This window comes from Tinamus guttatus, unplaced genomic scaffold (assembly GCF_059628265.1).
Source record: "Tinamus guttatus ecotype Peru unplaced genomic scaffold, ASM5962826v1 Tinamus_guttatus_pri_ptg000618c, whole genome shotgun sequence".
NCBI classification, from domain to species: domain Eukaryota; kingdom Metazoa; phylum Chordata; class Aves; order Tinamiformes; family Tinamidae; genus Tinamus; species Tinamus guttatus.
The window spans coordinates 1,536,473-1,552,555 of NW_028289152.1; the positions used below are offsets into that span (position 1 = coordinate 1,536,473).

General features: G+C 46.6%; 2 protein-coding genes across 2 annotated transcripts in view; one reads left to right on the forward strand and one right to left on the reverse strand.

The window, feature by feature from the left end:
- The window catches only part of LOC148592355 (coiled-coil domain-containing protein 81-like), a 129,989-nt gene that overhangs the window by 9,560 nt on the left and 104,346 nt on the right, over positions 1–16,083 (reverse strand). The gene's annotated exons all lie outside the window — the stretch shown is intronic.
- The window catches only part of LOC148592356 (uncharacterized), a 68,666-nt gene continuing 54,236 nt past the window's right edge, over positions 1,654–16,083 (forward strand). Inside the window, exons 1-2 of the mRNA XM_088535160.1 lie at positions 1,654–2,561; positions 9,762–10,306. Of these exons, the coding sequence (XP_088391286.1) occupies positions 1,654–2,561; positions 9,762–10,306 (1,453 nt within the window). The remainder of the gene's footprint in view (positions 2,562–9,761; positions 10,307–16,083) is intronic.

Below are 16,083 nucleotides of genomic sequence, written 5' to 3' on the forward strand. Positions count from 1 at the left end.
TCCAGGAGGACTCCAAGAATTTCCTAAGCACCACATTGAGCTTAATTGACCTTTAGTTCGCAGATCATCCTTATGGTCATTTTTGACGGTGGGTGCAAATTTTGCTTTCCTCCCATCATCTCAGTTCTCCCCTCACCTCCAAGCATTATAAAGACAATAGACATAGATGAGAGATACCTTGAAAGGATGTTGGACACGTCTCTTAGCACCTTCTGATGTAGTGTTTTTAGCCTCCTCTTTGCTGTACTAAAAAAGATCTGCTTCTAGTGTTCATCAGAGTGAATGTGAAAAGCGTCAACATACGAGTCCTCAGCTAGCCCCATTCTAGCCTCAAATAGATAGACCATATCTTGGAAAAGCCCATGGTGGGATCCTTCCATATTAGCTCCATTAGGTGAGCTGATTCTCCTCATTACTATGGTCTCTCTGAAAGAAAAGACCCTTGAAGTAATTGTTTTTTCATCAGAAATACTGGACAATGCTGTTGTTCTCTACAAAGAAGAAAAGTTTTCTACTTTTGCACACTTCTGCTGAGACTTGTCTGCCTGAATCCCCTGAGTCAGAAATTGCCAGCTTTCAAGGTTCAAATGTTTCTAAGGGAGCCAATTATCATCTCTATGTCATTTCTAAGACTGTCTATCAGGTATAATTGGCTCACTCTGAAATGTGCTCTCTTCATTAAAAATAAACAATTAATTAAAAAAGAAAATAAAAACACACGTAAGAAGAAGACTTCCGCCTTCCTCCTGAACTTTATCTTCTGGACAACATGCTTTGGGTGGTTTCAAAGTTATAAACTGCTTCAGTTTTCTCAAGACAACTAGGTTGGCTCCCGTAGGATTTAGCAGCTAGAGCTTGCACAGTCTACAGAATGTGTGTTTCAGTTCTCATGCTATGGTGTTCAGATTATCAGAGCCCACATATAACAGCTCTGCTTATACCATCAGCAGGGGTGAAAAATGTTTTTTACTCTAATACTCTTGTGGCTTGCTATATCATGGGATTGTTCCTTTGTATTTGTCCTTCTCTGGGCCATGCTGTAACTCTGTCAGAAAGTGAGTTCCTCTGCTGTTACAATATAAACTGGGAATGTAGGATGCATCCACTTCTATTCTGTAACTCCCCACAATTTGCTGGAACAGAAGAATGCTGCACCTCCACAGGTTCCTGAAACTGCAGAGCTCTTTGGGAACTTGGACACAGATAGCTTCAGCAAGTTATCAAATGTAAATATATGGGGTGTTCTTTGTGCAGAAGGTAAGTTCAAAGGCACAAGCATAAGAGGAGAATATTTTCCTTGCAGCTGTTTTTGCTGCTTTGTGCATGCATGACCTGCAAATAGGGAAGTTGGAAATGTAGCATGAAAAGAGTGCATTGCATATTGTGATTTGACGGCAATTTTGACTGGGTGTTACAGAGGTGGAAGGACCTTGGCAGCAAAGACCTGCATCTTACATGTATCTCTCTCTACCCCCCCCCCCCTTTTTTTTTTTGAAGGAAAGAACAATAAAAAATATTTGTGGAATGGGGAGGAATGGAGAAATGGAGATGTAAGTAGTGAGGAAAGATTTTTGTTTGAATGAATGAATGAATTGAATATTCAAAGAAACTGTGTTGTTCTCTTCCTCTCACCATGACAGAAAGCACATTTGGATGGGGAATGTCACGGCTGTGGCAGAGTTTGTTCTCGTGGGATTTCCAAACCGCTATGAGGTGGAGATCATCTTCTTTGTGGTGTTCCTGCTCGCTTATTTAGTGACTGTCTTGGGAAATGCTCTTGTCATTGTACTGGTCTATACAGACTGCCATCTCCATTCTCCCATGTATTACTTCCTCAGTAATTTGTCCTTCATTGAGATGTCCATGACTTCCTCTGTTGTTCCAAAAATGCTGGCAAACTTCCTGTCAGAGAAGAAGACCATCTCCTTTGCTGGCTGCTTTAGCCAATGTTACTTTTATTTCTCCTTGGCTGCAACAGAGTTCATCCTCTTAGCCATCATGTCCTATGACCGCTACGTGGCAATATGCCACCCCCTGAGATATCCCACCATCATGACGGAAAGGGTGTGTGGCCAGCTTCTCCTGGGTGCGTGGGTGGGTGGTGTGGTCTTGATCTTGCCATTAGCAGTCCTGAAAGCCAAGCTGCCATACTGTGGTCCCAACGTCATTGACCACTACTTCTGTGACAGTGCACCTCTCCTGCACCTCGCTTGCGCAAACATCTGGGTTGCTGAGCTGAGGGATTTTGTGGTGTCCATTCTCTTGCTCCTCGGCTCCTTGGCACTGACTGTGTTCTCCTACACCTGGATCATTTTGACCATAGTCCGTATCCCATCTGCCCAGGGCAGGCAGAAAACCTTTGCCACTTGTGCTTCTCATTTCACTGTTGTTTCCTTGGGTTTTGGCATCTCCATCTTCATCTATGTCAGGCCTTCCCACGCGAACCCTGGACACCTCAACAAAATCCTCTCTGTTCTCTCCAGCATTGTGACTCCTCTTTTAAATCCCTTCATATTCAGCCTAAGGAATCAGCAAATGAAAGAAGCCTGGAAAAATGCTTGGCACCATTGCCTGGGGATGGCTGAGGAGGCCAGAAAGCCATGAGAATCATCATGGCTTGTAGGAAGTCAATCCTTGACAAATCTCAGCAGGATCTCAGCATTCATGGTCTCTTCCGTCAGAATGTGGCCCGTTACAGCCAATGTTGAGGAATAGCATGTCTCAAAGGTCAGCTTCACGGCAGCACTGTTGTGTCAGGCCCCACCAACATTCTCCTGCACTTCAGGCAGTGATGGAGGTCTGTGTGGTGCTATGTGGTTGTTGGGCACAAAACAGTCTCCTAATCAGAACAAAAGGCTTTAAGACTGAAAGGAACAGAAAGACTACTCAAAATGGAGTGGTAAAGTGACAAGAAATGGCTGTCAATTTTTTATTACTAGTTTTACTAAATTTTCATCATATAATCATGTTTTCAAATAAAGTTTTCAAATTTCAAATAAAGTGTTCTGCTGGAGAGTAACATCAGTTAATGCTTCATCTTTGAAGTGCAAGCTATAGCTGATAGAAATAAGATGGGAGGCTCTCAAAAATTAGATGCAGAAAGAGAAGAAATGCTGAGGAGTGCCAGAAAGAGAGGGAGAAACTGAGCAGTGAGACGGAAGAATTCAAAATCAGATCTGTGCCTGTAATAGAAAGATTCTCTTTTAAGGCAAGGATGGGAACAATGAGTAAAAATTCCAATCTTCCTACTCATTCATATGCATAGGTAGGTAGATTAAGAATCAGATGCTGACCACTTTCCCCTCCTAAAACCCTATTTTTATCTCGGAGATTTGGCATTGCTAGCACTCCAAAAATACACACACACACACACACACACACAAAAAAAAAAAAAAAAAAAAAAAAAAAGTATGCCAGGAAAACAAACAAAGAAATATTAAAACTTTGTGTGTTTGTGAATTCGAGTCTTCTCTTAGGAAAACTACCCTGTGGTTTTCACTTGGATAATCTGAATGCTTTTGTAAGTGTATATCCTAAGCAGCTGTTCTCATCCTTGATTCATCAGAGTTTAAGGCTATCTGCTACATATCAGTCACTCGGCTAGAAATGATGTTGGATTTTCTGGCAGAAGTTGGCAAGTTCTCCTTCCTTGACTGTGCTGCCCAGGTGCATTTTGTGGTTTTACTGAGCAACACCAAAAGCCTTCTCCTGGCTGCCATGTCCTGGGATCGTCCTGTGTGGCCAAAAATGACTCCCTGCATCATTCTCTCATCATGAGTGCAGGTCTCTGTGTCAGTCTGGTGCTCAAGCCATGGGGGAGTGTCCTACCAGAGTAGGCAGGACAGACCTATCAGGTGTTCCCTTTGACTTCCTTGCACCCCATGCCATTCACCCACACCACCACAACCCCACAGATTGGAACTAGCCTGGGCAGACACTTTCTGGAGCTGAGTGATGTTGTACGTCATCATCTTGGTGTTCAGCACCCTTCCCTTTTTCCTAGCAGTTATTCCTTATGCCAAAATCATTCAGACTGGTTCTGAAAAGGCCTTCAGCTGTGGGTAAACATGGAGCCTTTTCCACCTGGTGCTTATACCTTGCAGTGGTGACTCTGGCTCAGGCATGGCTGATACTTACAATGCTGAAAGGGGGCTTTTCAGATGTTGCCAAATACTTTGCCCTGGTTTATACAGTTGGGACCCCCATCCTGCCATCTGTAACCTCAGAAAAAAGGAAGTGAGAATTGTCTTCAAGAGATTCCTATAGAGAAAGTGATACTGCAAACTATGTAAAATAGTCACAAATAGGACCAAAAGTCCCAAGGAGGCATTTGGTTGCCCAAACATAGGCATCCCATTTTAACCTTAGTAAAATCAGGTGCCCCCTTGGCTTTGATTGCCCTCAAGATTGGCCAGGTAGCTTGAGTCATTCCTGACATGTCTGAGAGGCCCCATAGCACTGCTAGGTGATGGTATATCCCAGGTGCAGGACCCAGAATTTGTTGTTCTTATTGTTATTGTTTTCCATGAGGTTCCTGACAATCCATTCCTCCCACTTGCTGAGGTCCACCTGGAGGGCAGTCCTCACGTATATGACTTTTCCGCCTAATCGAGTAACATTTACAAATGTGATGACATATGCATCCTCCAGGTCATGAATGAACCAGTTAGACAGGATAGGTGGCAGTACAGAGCCCTGCATACTCTGCTTGCCACCAGCTTCCAGTTCAACACAGCCCATTCACCAAAACCCTCTGACCCTGATCATCCAATCAGCTTTTTATCCATCTGGTTCTCTCTCCATCCTATCATAACATCCTTACTTGTCTCCAAGAGTATTGCGGTGGACAGTGTCAACCCCCTTGCTAAATTCATGTTAAATAGCATCCATAACTCTCTGCTCCTACACAAGGTTAGGATTTCTATCACAGAAAACAATTGGTTCATTGGGGAGTGATCTGCCTTCAGTTAATCCATGTGGACTGTTCCCAGACATCTTCTCATTCATGTGGCCAGAAATGTGATCCAAAAACATTGCTCCATGACACACTCCTCACCAAAATCAGACTGAACAGATCACGGTTCCTCAGGTTGTTTTTTTGGCCCTTTTTGAAGATAGGCAGACCATACTCCTTTTTTTTATATATAGTCTTTGAGATCTTCCTTGATCTCCACAACCTTTATCCCAAAGATGAAAGAGAGTGGCCTTGCTATGACAGTGGCCAACTTAGTGTCCACAGATACCATCCAATCATTCCCATAAACGTGTATAGGTTTAGTTCTTGCACATAATCCCTCTCTCAGCATTGCTTTTGCTCATCATTGCACATTGCTTTTCTCATCCGGATTCCCGAATCAAGCAGAAAACCTGGAGCACCTTATTGGTGAAGACTGAATCTAAGAAGGTCCTCAGACCTAGCTACATCTACTGTTACTCAAGCCCTTGCCCCATTCAGCAGTGAGCCCATGAGTTCCTTGTTATTCTTTCCCTGTTAGAGCAGTAGTAACTGTACTTCCTCATACCCTTCAAATCCCCTGCAAGTGGCAATCTTAGAAGAGCTTTGACTTCCCTTCCACCAACAGTACATCATCACACCATACAGTATTTCTGACTTCCTCCTCTGCAGCCTGCTCCTGCTTTTACCTCTTGCATGAAGACTTCTAATGCACGTCAGTCATGACTTCAGTGTTTAGCCAGGCTAGTGTCCTGAAATATCTACTGGTTTTACTGATTATGGGAAAGGAACATTCTTATGTCTGGTGGGTGCTGTCCTTAAAGACCTAATGCCTTTCCTGAGCCCTTTGCTCTTCAGAACTGTCTCCCTTGGGATTCCACCACCACGCCCCTGAAGAGGCTCAAGTCTGCTCCTCTGAAGGTCGAAGTCTGCAGGATGCTACTGCCCTTCCTCAGTCCATTCAGGATCTGGCACTGCACACTCCACTATTTCATGGTCATTGCAGCCAAAGTTTCCACTGCTAATCACATCCCTGATCAGTTCTTCCTTGCTTGCGAGTACTAGATGCAATTGAGCACCACCCCTGTTGTCCTGTCTTACAGCTATGCTAATTTGTCCTCCTGCCCTCCACAAACCTTCTCTACTTCATTTCACTGAAAGTTGGAAAAAATAAATTTCCCCCATAAGAAGCAAGGCCTGTGATGCAAAGACTTTCTCAGATTGCTTCAAGAAGATTACATTAACCTCCTCACCCTGATCCAGTTGTCTGTAAATCTCATCACAAAGCCACCCTGATGCTCACCCACAAGCACTCAGCCCCTTCTACACCCCATGGAATATCTCCTTATGTCGCAACTGCCCTTTCACGCAAAAGGCATCTCCCCATCATTAATGTCCTTGTTGGTCTTTTCTGATGAGCTTCTGCCCTCCCATTGTAGTCCTGAAGTCATGTGAGTGAGACCATCCCTTCTCAGGTATTCCAACAAGGTGGCACAGCTCCTGCATCTCCATCGCCTCCTATCTGTGCCCCAGGCTGCATGCTTTTGTGTGAATTTAGGCTGCAGAGCAGCAGCTGTGGCACAGAGCGCAGATTGGTCATGGTGAAACCTGTTACAAAGAGTCAAGAACATCATGTGTGAAATGGCCCTGCTTCAGAGCAGAGACATGCTGGCATAGAGAGCAAGTGGCAGTAAATAACAAGTGACATTGCCATATAATTTTGTTAAGTCAGAGTCCATTTCCATAAAACCTATTACTATTTCTTTCACAGGAGTGAAGTGCATGCTGTCACTCACCCCCACCACCACTCGTTCCGTGACAGTTCCTCCCTAGGGGTCAGTACTTGGTCTAACTTTTATTCAACTTCATCAGTGATCAGATGAAGGAACAGAAGGCACTCTCAGCAAGTTTACTGATGATTCAAAACTGAGAGGAGTGGCTGAAACAACAGAGAGCTGTGCTGCCATTGAGGGAGACCTGCATAGGCTGGAGAGATGGGCAGAGAAGAACTTCATGAAGTTCAACAAAGGGAGGGGCAGGGTCCTGCACCTAGGGAGAAATACCCCCATGGGTGCCAACTGTCTGCAAAAGAGCTCTGCATAGAGGGACCTGGGGGTCCTGGCGAACAACAAGCTGGCCATGAGCCAGCAAGGTGCTCTTGTGGCAAAGAAGGTCAATGCTTTTTTGGGGTGCATTAGGAAGCATTTTGCCAGCAGGTTGAGGGATCCTCCCCCACTACTCAATCCTAGTGAGGTCACCTCTGGAATACTGTGTCCGTGTCCAGTTCTGGGCTCCCCAGGATGAGGGACATGGGAACTACGGGAGCAGGGCTATGAAGATTATGAAAGGATTGGAGCATCTCTCCTATGGGGAAAGTTTTGGAGAATTGGGTCTGTTCAGCCTAGAGAAGAGAAGACTGAGAGGGGATCTTATCAGCATGCACAAATATCTTAAAGGCCACTGTCAAGAAGATGGAGGCAAGCTATTTTCAGTGGTGCCCAGTGATAGGATGAGAAGCAATGGACGCAAAATGAAACACAGAAAATTCTATCAGACGTTGAGGAAAAACTTCTTTCCTGTGACAGTAACAAAGCACTGGAACAGGTATGGAGTTGTGGAGTCTCTCTTCCTTGAGGATATTCAAAAGCCACCTGGACTCAACTGTGGGCAGCATGTTCTAGGTGACCCTGTTTGAGTATAGCGGTTGGACTAGGTGATCTCCAGAGGTCCCTTTCAACCTCAACCATTCTGTGATTCCTTGTGCTATTCTGTGTTTGCACGTGAGTAACTGGCCTTCAATCTCCAGGGATTATAATAAGAGTTTAGACAACAATATGTGTTATGCACACATTAGTTTTGGCAAGAGGAGAGCCACTTCTTTCAGAGCCACTTCTGAGTTTGCAGAGTGAACAAAAGGGATCTAAATCCTGCTCCACCCCAGGGCTTGAAAACCTGGCATGAGATGCCCAGGCTGACTCATCTGAAGGATGGGTAAATGAACTCACTCCTTGTCCCCATCTAAGTTTGCTACATAGGTAAGAGGTGGGCATAGGGCCTCCCAGAGTGCGATAGTTCCATCTTTCCTAGATAACCATCCTCTGATGATACAATTTCTAATGCTGGCTTCAGTCTGATCTTGTGTTTCAGGAGACCATAGATAATTAGTTGAGCCTGCTTCAATGACCATTTCCCAGGAGGAGGAGGAGGGAGCAAGAGGAGAAATCAAGTCACGCCTCCAGCTGTGCCACTCTTCCTAGCATGGCCAGGCTCCTGGGGTGGAGCTCGTGGCAACCTGGCAGCAGTGTGTCCAGAAGAAGCTCCTCCGCAAAGAGCAGCAGAGCTGCGGGCATTTCCTACAGGTGCCAACTTGAGACAAGCAAGATGAGCGAGACAAATGAGACAGAAAGAAGTTAAAGATTTCAGAGGTGGGAGGATGTCTGAGAGCTCCATGGTGGAGAAATCCTCATAGCCCCTAACACAGTAAGTCTCTCCCTTGCCAGGCAATGACCATGAGGTACCCTGAGGAGTCCTCTACAGCTACCACATGCCATGGCCGATAGCATCTGCCAGGATGACCCTCCTCTTTTCCCTGGTGCAGAGCAGGAGGTGTTTGGAGCAGGGATTCCTTGCCACACTGTCAGAGTATCCCTGCCACCCCAGGGTGCTGTGTGCCTGGGGCAGTGACTCTGCTGCCTGCAAGGGTCAACACTCAGCTTGCCTGGGGACTGCAGGGAGAAGCTCTGGGTGGAAGGAGAGACCCCCTGCAGGGCAGGTCCAGTCTCCATTTGAGAAGGATCTCATACTCATGAGATCCTCAGCATCCTCTCCCTCTCCTTCTCCCTTCTGTTTTAAGCAGAAATATCATGGTATTGCCCTGTGTTAACCATTTGTCCATGCTGTTCCTGTTCTTGCCCTGGGACTGTCTGGCCAGTGTCAGCTTCAGATGAAGTTCAGACACCCACCCTGCAGAACATGAGATCCTCTGAGGAAGGTGGCAGAGTTTGCTGATGTGCACTTTGGTACTAGATTCCTCTGTGCTCAGTGGTGCCATTTTTTTCCTGGGGTAACATGAGTGGAACGGTCCTGAACCTCAGAGGTGCAAGTACAGGGCAGCTGTGAAGAAGGTGGATGGCCAAGGAGCTGTCCTTGCCCTGCATTAGCACCACAGTGACTCCTTTTGCTCCTAGGAATCACAGTGTTTCACTCAGAGTGCTGGAGCAATCCAGATGATTTCTATGTCCTAACAGCAAACACAGCACAAAATGGGCTCAAGCCATGGAGCTCTGTGGCAGTTTTGCTGGGATGGGGAGAGATAAACAGTTTACTGCAGGGAAGGGAGTTAGGAGAAAGTTCTGCTCATGGCAGTCTTCACTAACTTGTCTACATCTCTACTTGCTTGAACAGCCCCTCTCAGTGCTGCAAGACAGCAGATGTCCAACATCAGCTACTTGAATGAGTTCCTCTTCCTAGCATTCGTGGATACACGGGAGCTGCAGCTCTTGCACTTTGCAGCGTTTCTGTGCATCTACCTGCTTGCCCTCATGGGCAATGGTCTCATCATTACAGCCATAGTCTACGACCACCACCTCCACACCCCCATGTACTTCTTCCTTCTCAACCTCTCTGTCCTGGATATTGGCTCCATCTCTGTCACTGTTCCCAAATCCATGGCCAATTCTCTGTGGGACACTAGGGCCATTTCCTACTTGGGCTGTGTTGCCCAGGTCTTTTTCCTCTTTTTCCTGCTTTCAGCAGAATGTTCTCTTTTCACTGTCATGGCCTATGACCGCTTTGCTGCCATCTGCAGCCCCCTGCACTATGGGACCCTCATGAGCAGCAGAGTTTGTCTCAAAATGGCAGCAGCTGCCTGGGGCAGTGGTTTTCTTATTGCTCTCCTCCACACTGCCAACACATTTTCACTACCACTCTGCCGAGGCAATGTCATAGAGCAGTTCTTCTGCCAAGTTGCTCAGCTCCTCAAGCTCTCCTGCTCAGATTCCTACCTCAGGGAAGCTCCTATCATGGTATTTACTGTTTGTTTAGTATTTGGATGCTTTGTTTTTGCTGTGCTGTCCTACGTGCAGATCTTCACTGCTGTGCTGAGGATCCCCTCGGAGCAGGGTCGACACAAAGCCTTTTCCATGTGCCTCCCTCACCTGGCCGTAATCTCCCTTTCTCTCAGCACCCTCATGATTGCCTACCTCAAGCCCCCCTCCATCTCCTCCCCATCCCTGGATCAGGGGGTGGCTGTTCTCTACGTGGTGGTGCCTCCAGCAGTGAACCCCCTCATCTACAGCTTGAGGAACAAAGAACTCAAGGATGCACTGAGAAAATTGCTTCAGCAGGTACAATGTGAGCACCGTTAAGTGTCCCATGTGCATCTCCTCCTCATTCCCAGGGTCGCTGGCATGAAGGTTGTTGTTCATTTCTTACTGACTTTTCCCTATTACATTCTTATTAAAGGAAAAAATGTGTTTGTTCATGCCACCTGTCTTCATGGAATCCTTTGAATCTGACCCAGAGACCTTGTTGAAGCAGAAAGACAGACTTCTCCCTTCATCAGCAGAGATGTGGGGACCTCATAGCCTGCTAGTCTCAGCTCACTCAGATGCACTCAGTGCGATGCAGAGGGTTTCTCTTTGCGGTGTCTCTTTCAGCAATGACACCAAGGGCTTTGGCAAATCAAGATGGGCTGAGAGCACGGGTCCCCTGTCCCTTAGGAGAGCACAACTCTCCTGGCCAGAGTCAGGGTGTGATCTCACACTCCTTCCTGCAAGGGTGCCAGCCTTGTGTCTCTGTGGGCTGGTCTTTGTCCTCTCCAGTGCTCCAGTGCTCACAGTGGAGTGGGAGTGGAGAGGAGGAGAGCCTGGATGCAGCCTGTGGGGACAGACCCTCTGCTCTTCAGGACTAGGCCCTCATTGCTGCAGCAGTCATTTCCTGGCTGCAGTCTTTGCATGGGGGCTGCAATTTTCCTGGAGACACTTCCACTTCCAGCAGCAGGACTTTCTCTTTTCGTGGCTGTTCTCCTCATTCCCACACTCTCCACTTGTGCTCTGGTGTGTGTATACAGCCCAAGAGCAAATCACAACTTGGTGGTGTTACGGTTATGTTTCCATTGGAGTCCTGTGAGTAGTGACAGGGGCAGGACACCTTTAAAACACAAGGGGATCTCCTCAGACACATACTTGACATCTTCTAGAAAAGATGGAGTTGAAAATACACCCAGATCATTAAAAGGGTCTGCTGCTCTGCCTGTGAACTTAGTGGACTGCAGAGGACAAGCTCATAGTCCCTGTGTGATCTGCTAGTGACCACAGGCTGGATCCAGGCCATGAGCTTGGGGCAGGCTGCTCTGTCCTTGGTGCAGCAGGAGCTGCTGGACTGACTGCAGGGCCAGGGCTCTCATGCTGTCTTTGAGAGCATGGTGGGCATGGAGAGACGTGCAGGAGAATGGAGATGGCCATTTGCCACCGCACTGCTGGGATGAGGAGCCAGTGCTGGGAAGGGCTGATATGAGGGGCTGCTCTGGGAGGATGGACCTGGCACAGCTTCCCCAGTGTGTCCCTGCAACACAGGACACAACCTGGGCTCTGCTCTTCTGCACCCTGTACGTCCTGGTCCCTTTTCCAGAACATCTGCATTTGTCAGGTGAGCAGTCTAGTGTGTGCTTGCACACTCCAGTTCACACACACAGGAGCTGAATGGCAGCATTTTTCTTCTTTCATGACTGTGTGCACCTGTGCCAGGTTGAGATATTTGGTGTGAACTGCTCAGAGGGAGGTAACAGGTGGAAAAGACTGACAGAGATAATGAGGCTTCAAAACAGGTGGGTTTTGGGTTGGGGGTAATGGCTGCACCTGATGAACATCTCAGTAAGACCATGATTTACAAACACCTTCCAAGGCTGTCTACTCCTCCAGCTTAAACACAATGCTGGGTGAGGGGTGAAGCCACTCTCAATTTCTATGTGAGATTTATCTTTCACAAGTTTGTGATGTTTCCAACAAGAGACCCATTGCGGCACCACACTGCAGACCCAGGGAATGTGTCCCAGGACTGAAAGCAGAATTTCACCCTCCAAGCATGCTGCAAAAATGAAAATGCTCTCCATACTCACAGACCTATATGTATCTCCCACACAGACAACTCTCTTTTCCAACCATCTCTTTGACTTGCAGATAATTTCACAGGGGCAGACATGTTCAGACAACAGAGATTTAGTTTCTTCAGATTTCTTTCCATACCAGAGGCTGATTCACACAGACTCCTTCAATCTCAAGTCAAGTTTTCTTTCTCCTGCAGATATAGAGGGGGGCCGAGTCCCTGTGAGGACAAGGTCTTGCAAATGTGTGTCTTCTTCCTGTTGCCTGAAGAAGGCAGGCCTTTGCAAGAAGACATCACATGTGTGAGGATGACACCCAGCACATGTTTCTTTGCTTGCTCATCCTGACCCAGAAGCTCTGGCCCTCAGGATGCAAGTCACTCTGTGCAGTTATCAGTGGATTGACAGCCCTGGGGAGGGAAGGTTTGCAGGGACATTGACCTTTGCAGGAGATACACAATAACTTTGTAAAGATGCAGTCTTGATTATAACAGAAATCTTTAGAAAATGTCAATAAAAATAGAAAAAGAAAGAAACTGAGAACATGATCTAATACAAAGAATGTATTTTGATACACTTTTCACCTTTTACAAAACTTTGTGTTCCTTTCCCACTCTTAATTTTGTTTTATTTTACTATACTGGCTTTGAGGATGAGAAAACTATTGTGATTTGTGTGATTTTTTTTTCTTGTTCTGAAAAGGAAAGTTATTATCAGAGCTGGTATAAGATGCAGTCACAAGATCATGGATGTCTGGTGTCATTGTAGGGGCCCAGGACTCCTTTGCCCAACCTCCACCTGCACCTAGAGGGCTCTAGTCTCCCACATGCCTTCTGCAAGAATTGGCAGCCCCAAGTAGGTGCATTAGATGTAACAGAGCCTCTTCAAGTGTCACAGGATGCTTGTGGTTAGACACTTGAGCTCTGCCTGAAAAGCTGAGGAGTGGTTTTCAACATTGAAAAAATGTTGAGCAAACACCCTTTTGTCAGATAAAAGGGTTGAGTAATCCTAATGTCATTGGTGTCCCATGCTGAAATTGTGGAAGTTTTCAGCCAGCCAATGAATTTCAGGAGAGAAGCATATTGATCCACCCTTCAACTTGTGTTACCACTGCTATATCTTTTAAACTGTGGATGTAATCTCTACATTCCTCAGTTGAGGAATGTATTTTATTTCTTTATCAACTATACAATTTCTTTTTATATTTATAGTTAAGAAGAAAACTTCCTGCGTCTGCAACTAGTTGTCTAAGGAAAGCAGGTGGGAATTGGTGTAGAGGAGCTGCAACATTCAGGTACAGACTTGAATGGAAAAAGTTATATTTTAACAGGAGAGATGCAAGTCCCCAGTGGCTGATTAGGGAAATGGAATGTTGGGATGTGAGGGGAAAGTTTGTCCACTAATCCTCATACTGAACATACTGCTTTTCCTACATGTCCAGATTTCATTACAAGACGCTGGGGTCAATATGAATTGGAGATATCATTTATTCTGTAAAAAAATAGAGAGAGCTTAAAAAGCAGGTATCCTTCTTTTCAGGTGCTCACTGGTATGTTCCTCTGGTCTATACACTGCTGAAAACTCTCCAAGTAGCCATCAAGAATTGAAGAACTGAAGAAAAATAGGAGAGTCATGGGTCCTTAGAGCTTTGTAGCACTTTAATGAGCCCTTGGGTGTATTTAGTGCTGAGTCCATGAACCTCGCATCCTGAGAGGAGATTGAACAAAGCCCTCAAGAAGCTGAAGTCAGAAGAAAACCCAAAAGCTTCTTGGAGCATTAATGGGTCCCATGGAGGGTTGTTACCAAAGAAGGCTCCCCAGGTACTGATAAAGCAGGATGTTAGAGGTGCTGATTGTAGATAGACACAGGCAATGTATAGGTGGTTCTGATAGCAAGTCAACCTCCACATGCTTTATCCAGTAGACTGAGCAGGCACTGACACCCAGCCCATGGGCAGGGTGATCCCTTCCTCCATATGTTGCTCAGGGCTCTTTCTGGAGGCAGTATGAGGGTAGGGACATGCAAGGACAAGTGCAGGACAGCAATATGGCACCTCCCGAGTTCCCTGAATGTGAGGAAGCTATGAGGCCACAGGGATTTAAGGAAGCAGCATCTTCTTCAAGGCCTCAGTGACAGAGATAGACAAAGAAAGTTCTGTTGGGTCCTTGCAGCTTTGGCAGTGCCCATAGCAATCTCCACCACAAGCTGTCCTGTGGTGTCCCATATCTGTGCCTGTTTCCCAGAACACAGCAGACAAGCCAACTGCTCTGTCACCTTACTCGCACCCATTGCCCCCTCTACCTCTGCTCATGTCTCTCTGTCCTCACTTGCTTCTCCTTGAAACACAAAGTCACAGAGATCCCTCAGAGAGACCTGGAGCACCACAGGCACAACATGGCAAGTGCTGTCTCCTCTGTGTCACTAATACAGTTTATAAAAGGGTCAGGTTCCTGAAGTCATCACTCTTGCTCCATTTCTCTCTGCGCTCCCCAAGAGGGTTATCCGTTCGTCACTGCCCTCTGAGCCTTACCATCCAAGCAGCTTTCTATGCATGAGGTTGTGTAACCCTCTAGATGGTAAATTCCTAAGTTGCTTGCAAAACTATGGTAGGAGACGATGTCAAACCCCTTGCTAAAGTCTGGATAAAAAATGTTTGCTCTTCTTCATGTACAATGCAGCTATTTAATCAGAAAAGGCAATAAAGTTGGTGAGGCACAACGTGCCCTGGGAAAACCATGTGGACTCTTCCTCTACATGTGCCCAGAAATGTGATGTGAAAGGATTCACTTCATGGTACATTCCTCACCAAATTGAGGCTGAAGTGCTTGCAGCTCCCCACTAAGTCCTGTGGGCCTTTTATGAAGATGGATGTAACATTTGCCTCTCGGCAATCTTTGGGGCCTCTCCCAGTCTCCACAAGCTTTCAAAGATGATAGAGTGGCCTTGCTATGACAGAGTCAGCTCTAAAAGTATCCTCCTATGCAGTCCATGAAGCACCGTTGATGGTCATTGTTTAGTTTGAGTTCTTATGAGTAGTCCCTCAGTAATCTCACAACCCTGCTGGTTGTTTGTTTTTCTCCTCAGTCATGACTTGAGGCACAAGACTGGGAAACCTTTCAGGTGAAAATGGAAACCAGCATTGTGGTGAGTTCCTCAGACCTACCTGCATTCCCTGTCCATTCAGCAGTCAGCCCACCTTCTCCTTTTATTTTTACTGAAGCAGTAGCAGTTCATCCTCATGCCTTTAACATCCCCTGCCAGTGTCAATCCTAGGGCAGCACTGTCTTCCCTAACACCATGTCAATGCCACAGTTCTAAATTTCTGATGTGTAGCCTCTCCTCCATACCCCTACCATGTGCTACCTTTTCGCCCTGATGCTCAGCTGTGAGTTCCCTGTTTAGCCAGGCAGGGCCTCTGAGATGCTTACCAGCTTTACTGCCTATCAGGATGGAGCATTCGTGTGCTTGGTGGGTGTTGCCCTTAAAGACTTAGGGACTTCCTGGAGTTCCTGGGCCCTTCAGAGATGGCTGCCTTGGGATCCCCAAGGCTCAGGTCTGCTCCTCTGAAGGCCAGAGTCTGCCTCTGTCCTTCCTCACCCCTCTTTTTCAAGGACACTGTAGGGAAGGCTGGCACTGGCTATCTCATCCCTCCTTAGTTCCTCTTTGCTTGCAGTTTCCATATCCAGGAAGGCCCTTGTGGCCCATGTTGGCTCTGCTAGGAAATATTCCCTGACACCTTCCAAAACCCTGCTGCAATCCTTGCGCTGCACTGACTGTCCTTCAGGGCATGTCAGAGAGATTACACTCTCCCCATAAGAACCAGGGCCTCTGAGTCACAGATTTGCTCATGTTGCTTAAAGTGGTCTGTGTCAACCTCACCCTAAACAGGTAGTCCAGAACTTCCATCGCAATGTCACCTTATCCTCTGATACTCACGCACAAACCCTCACCCAAACTCTTGTCTCCCCCAGCATGGAACACCACACCTCTGAGCTTCCCCTTCACACACAAAGGGCATCCCCCCCGC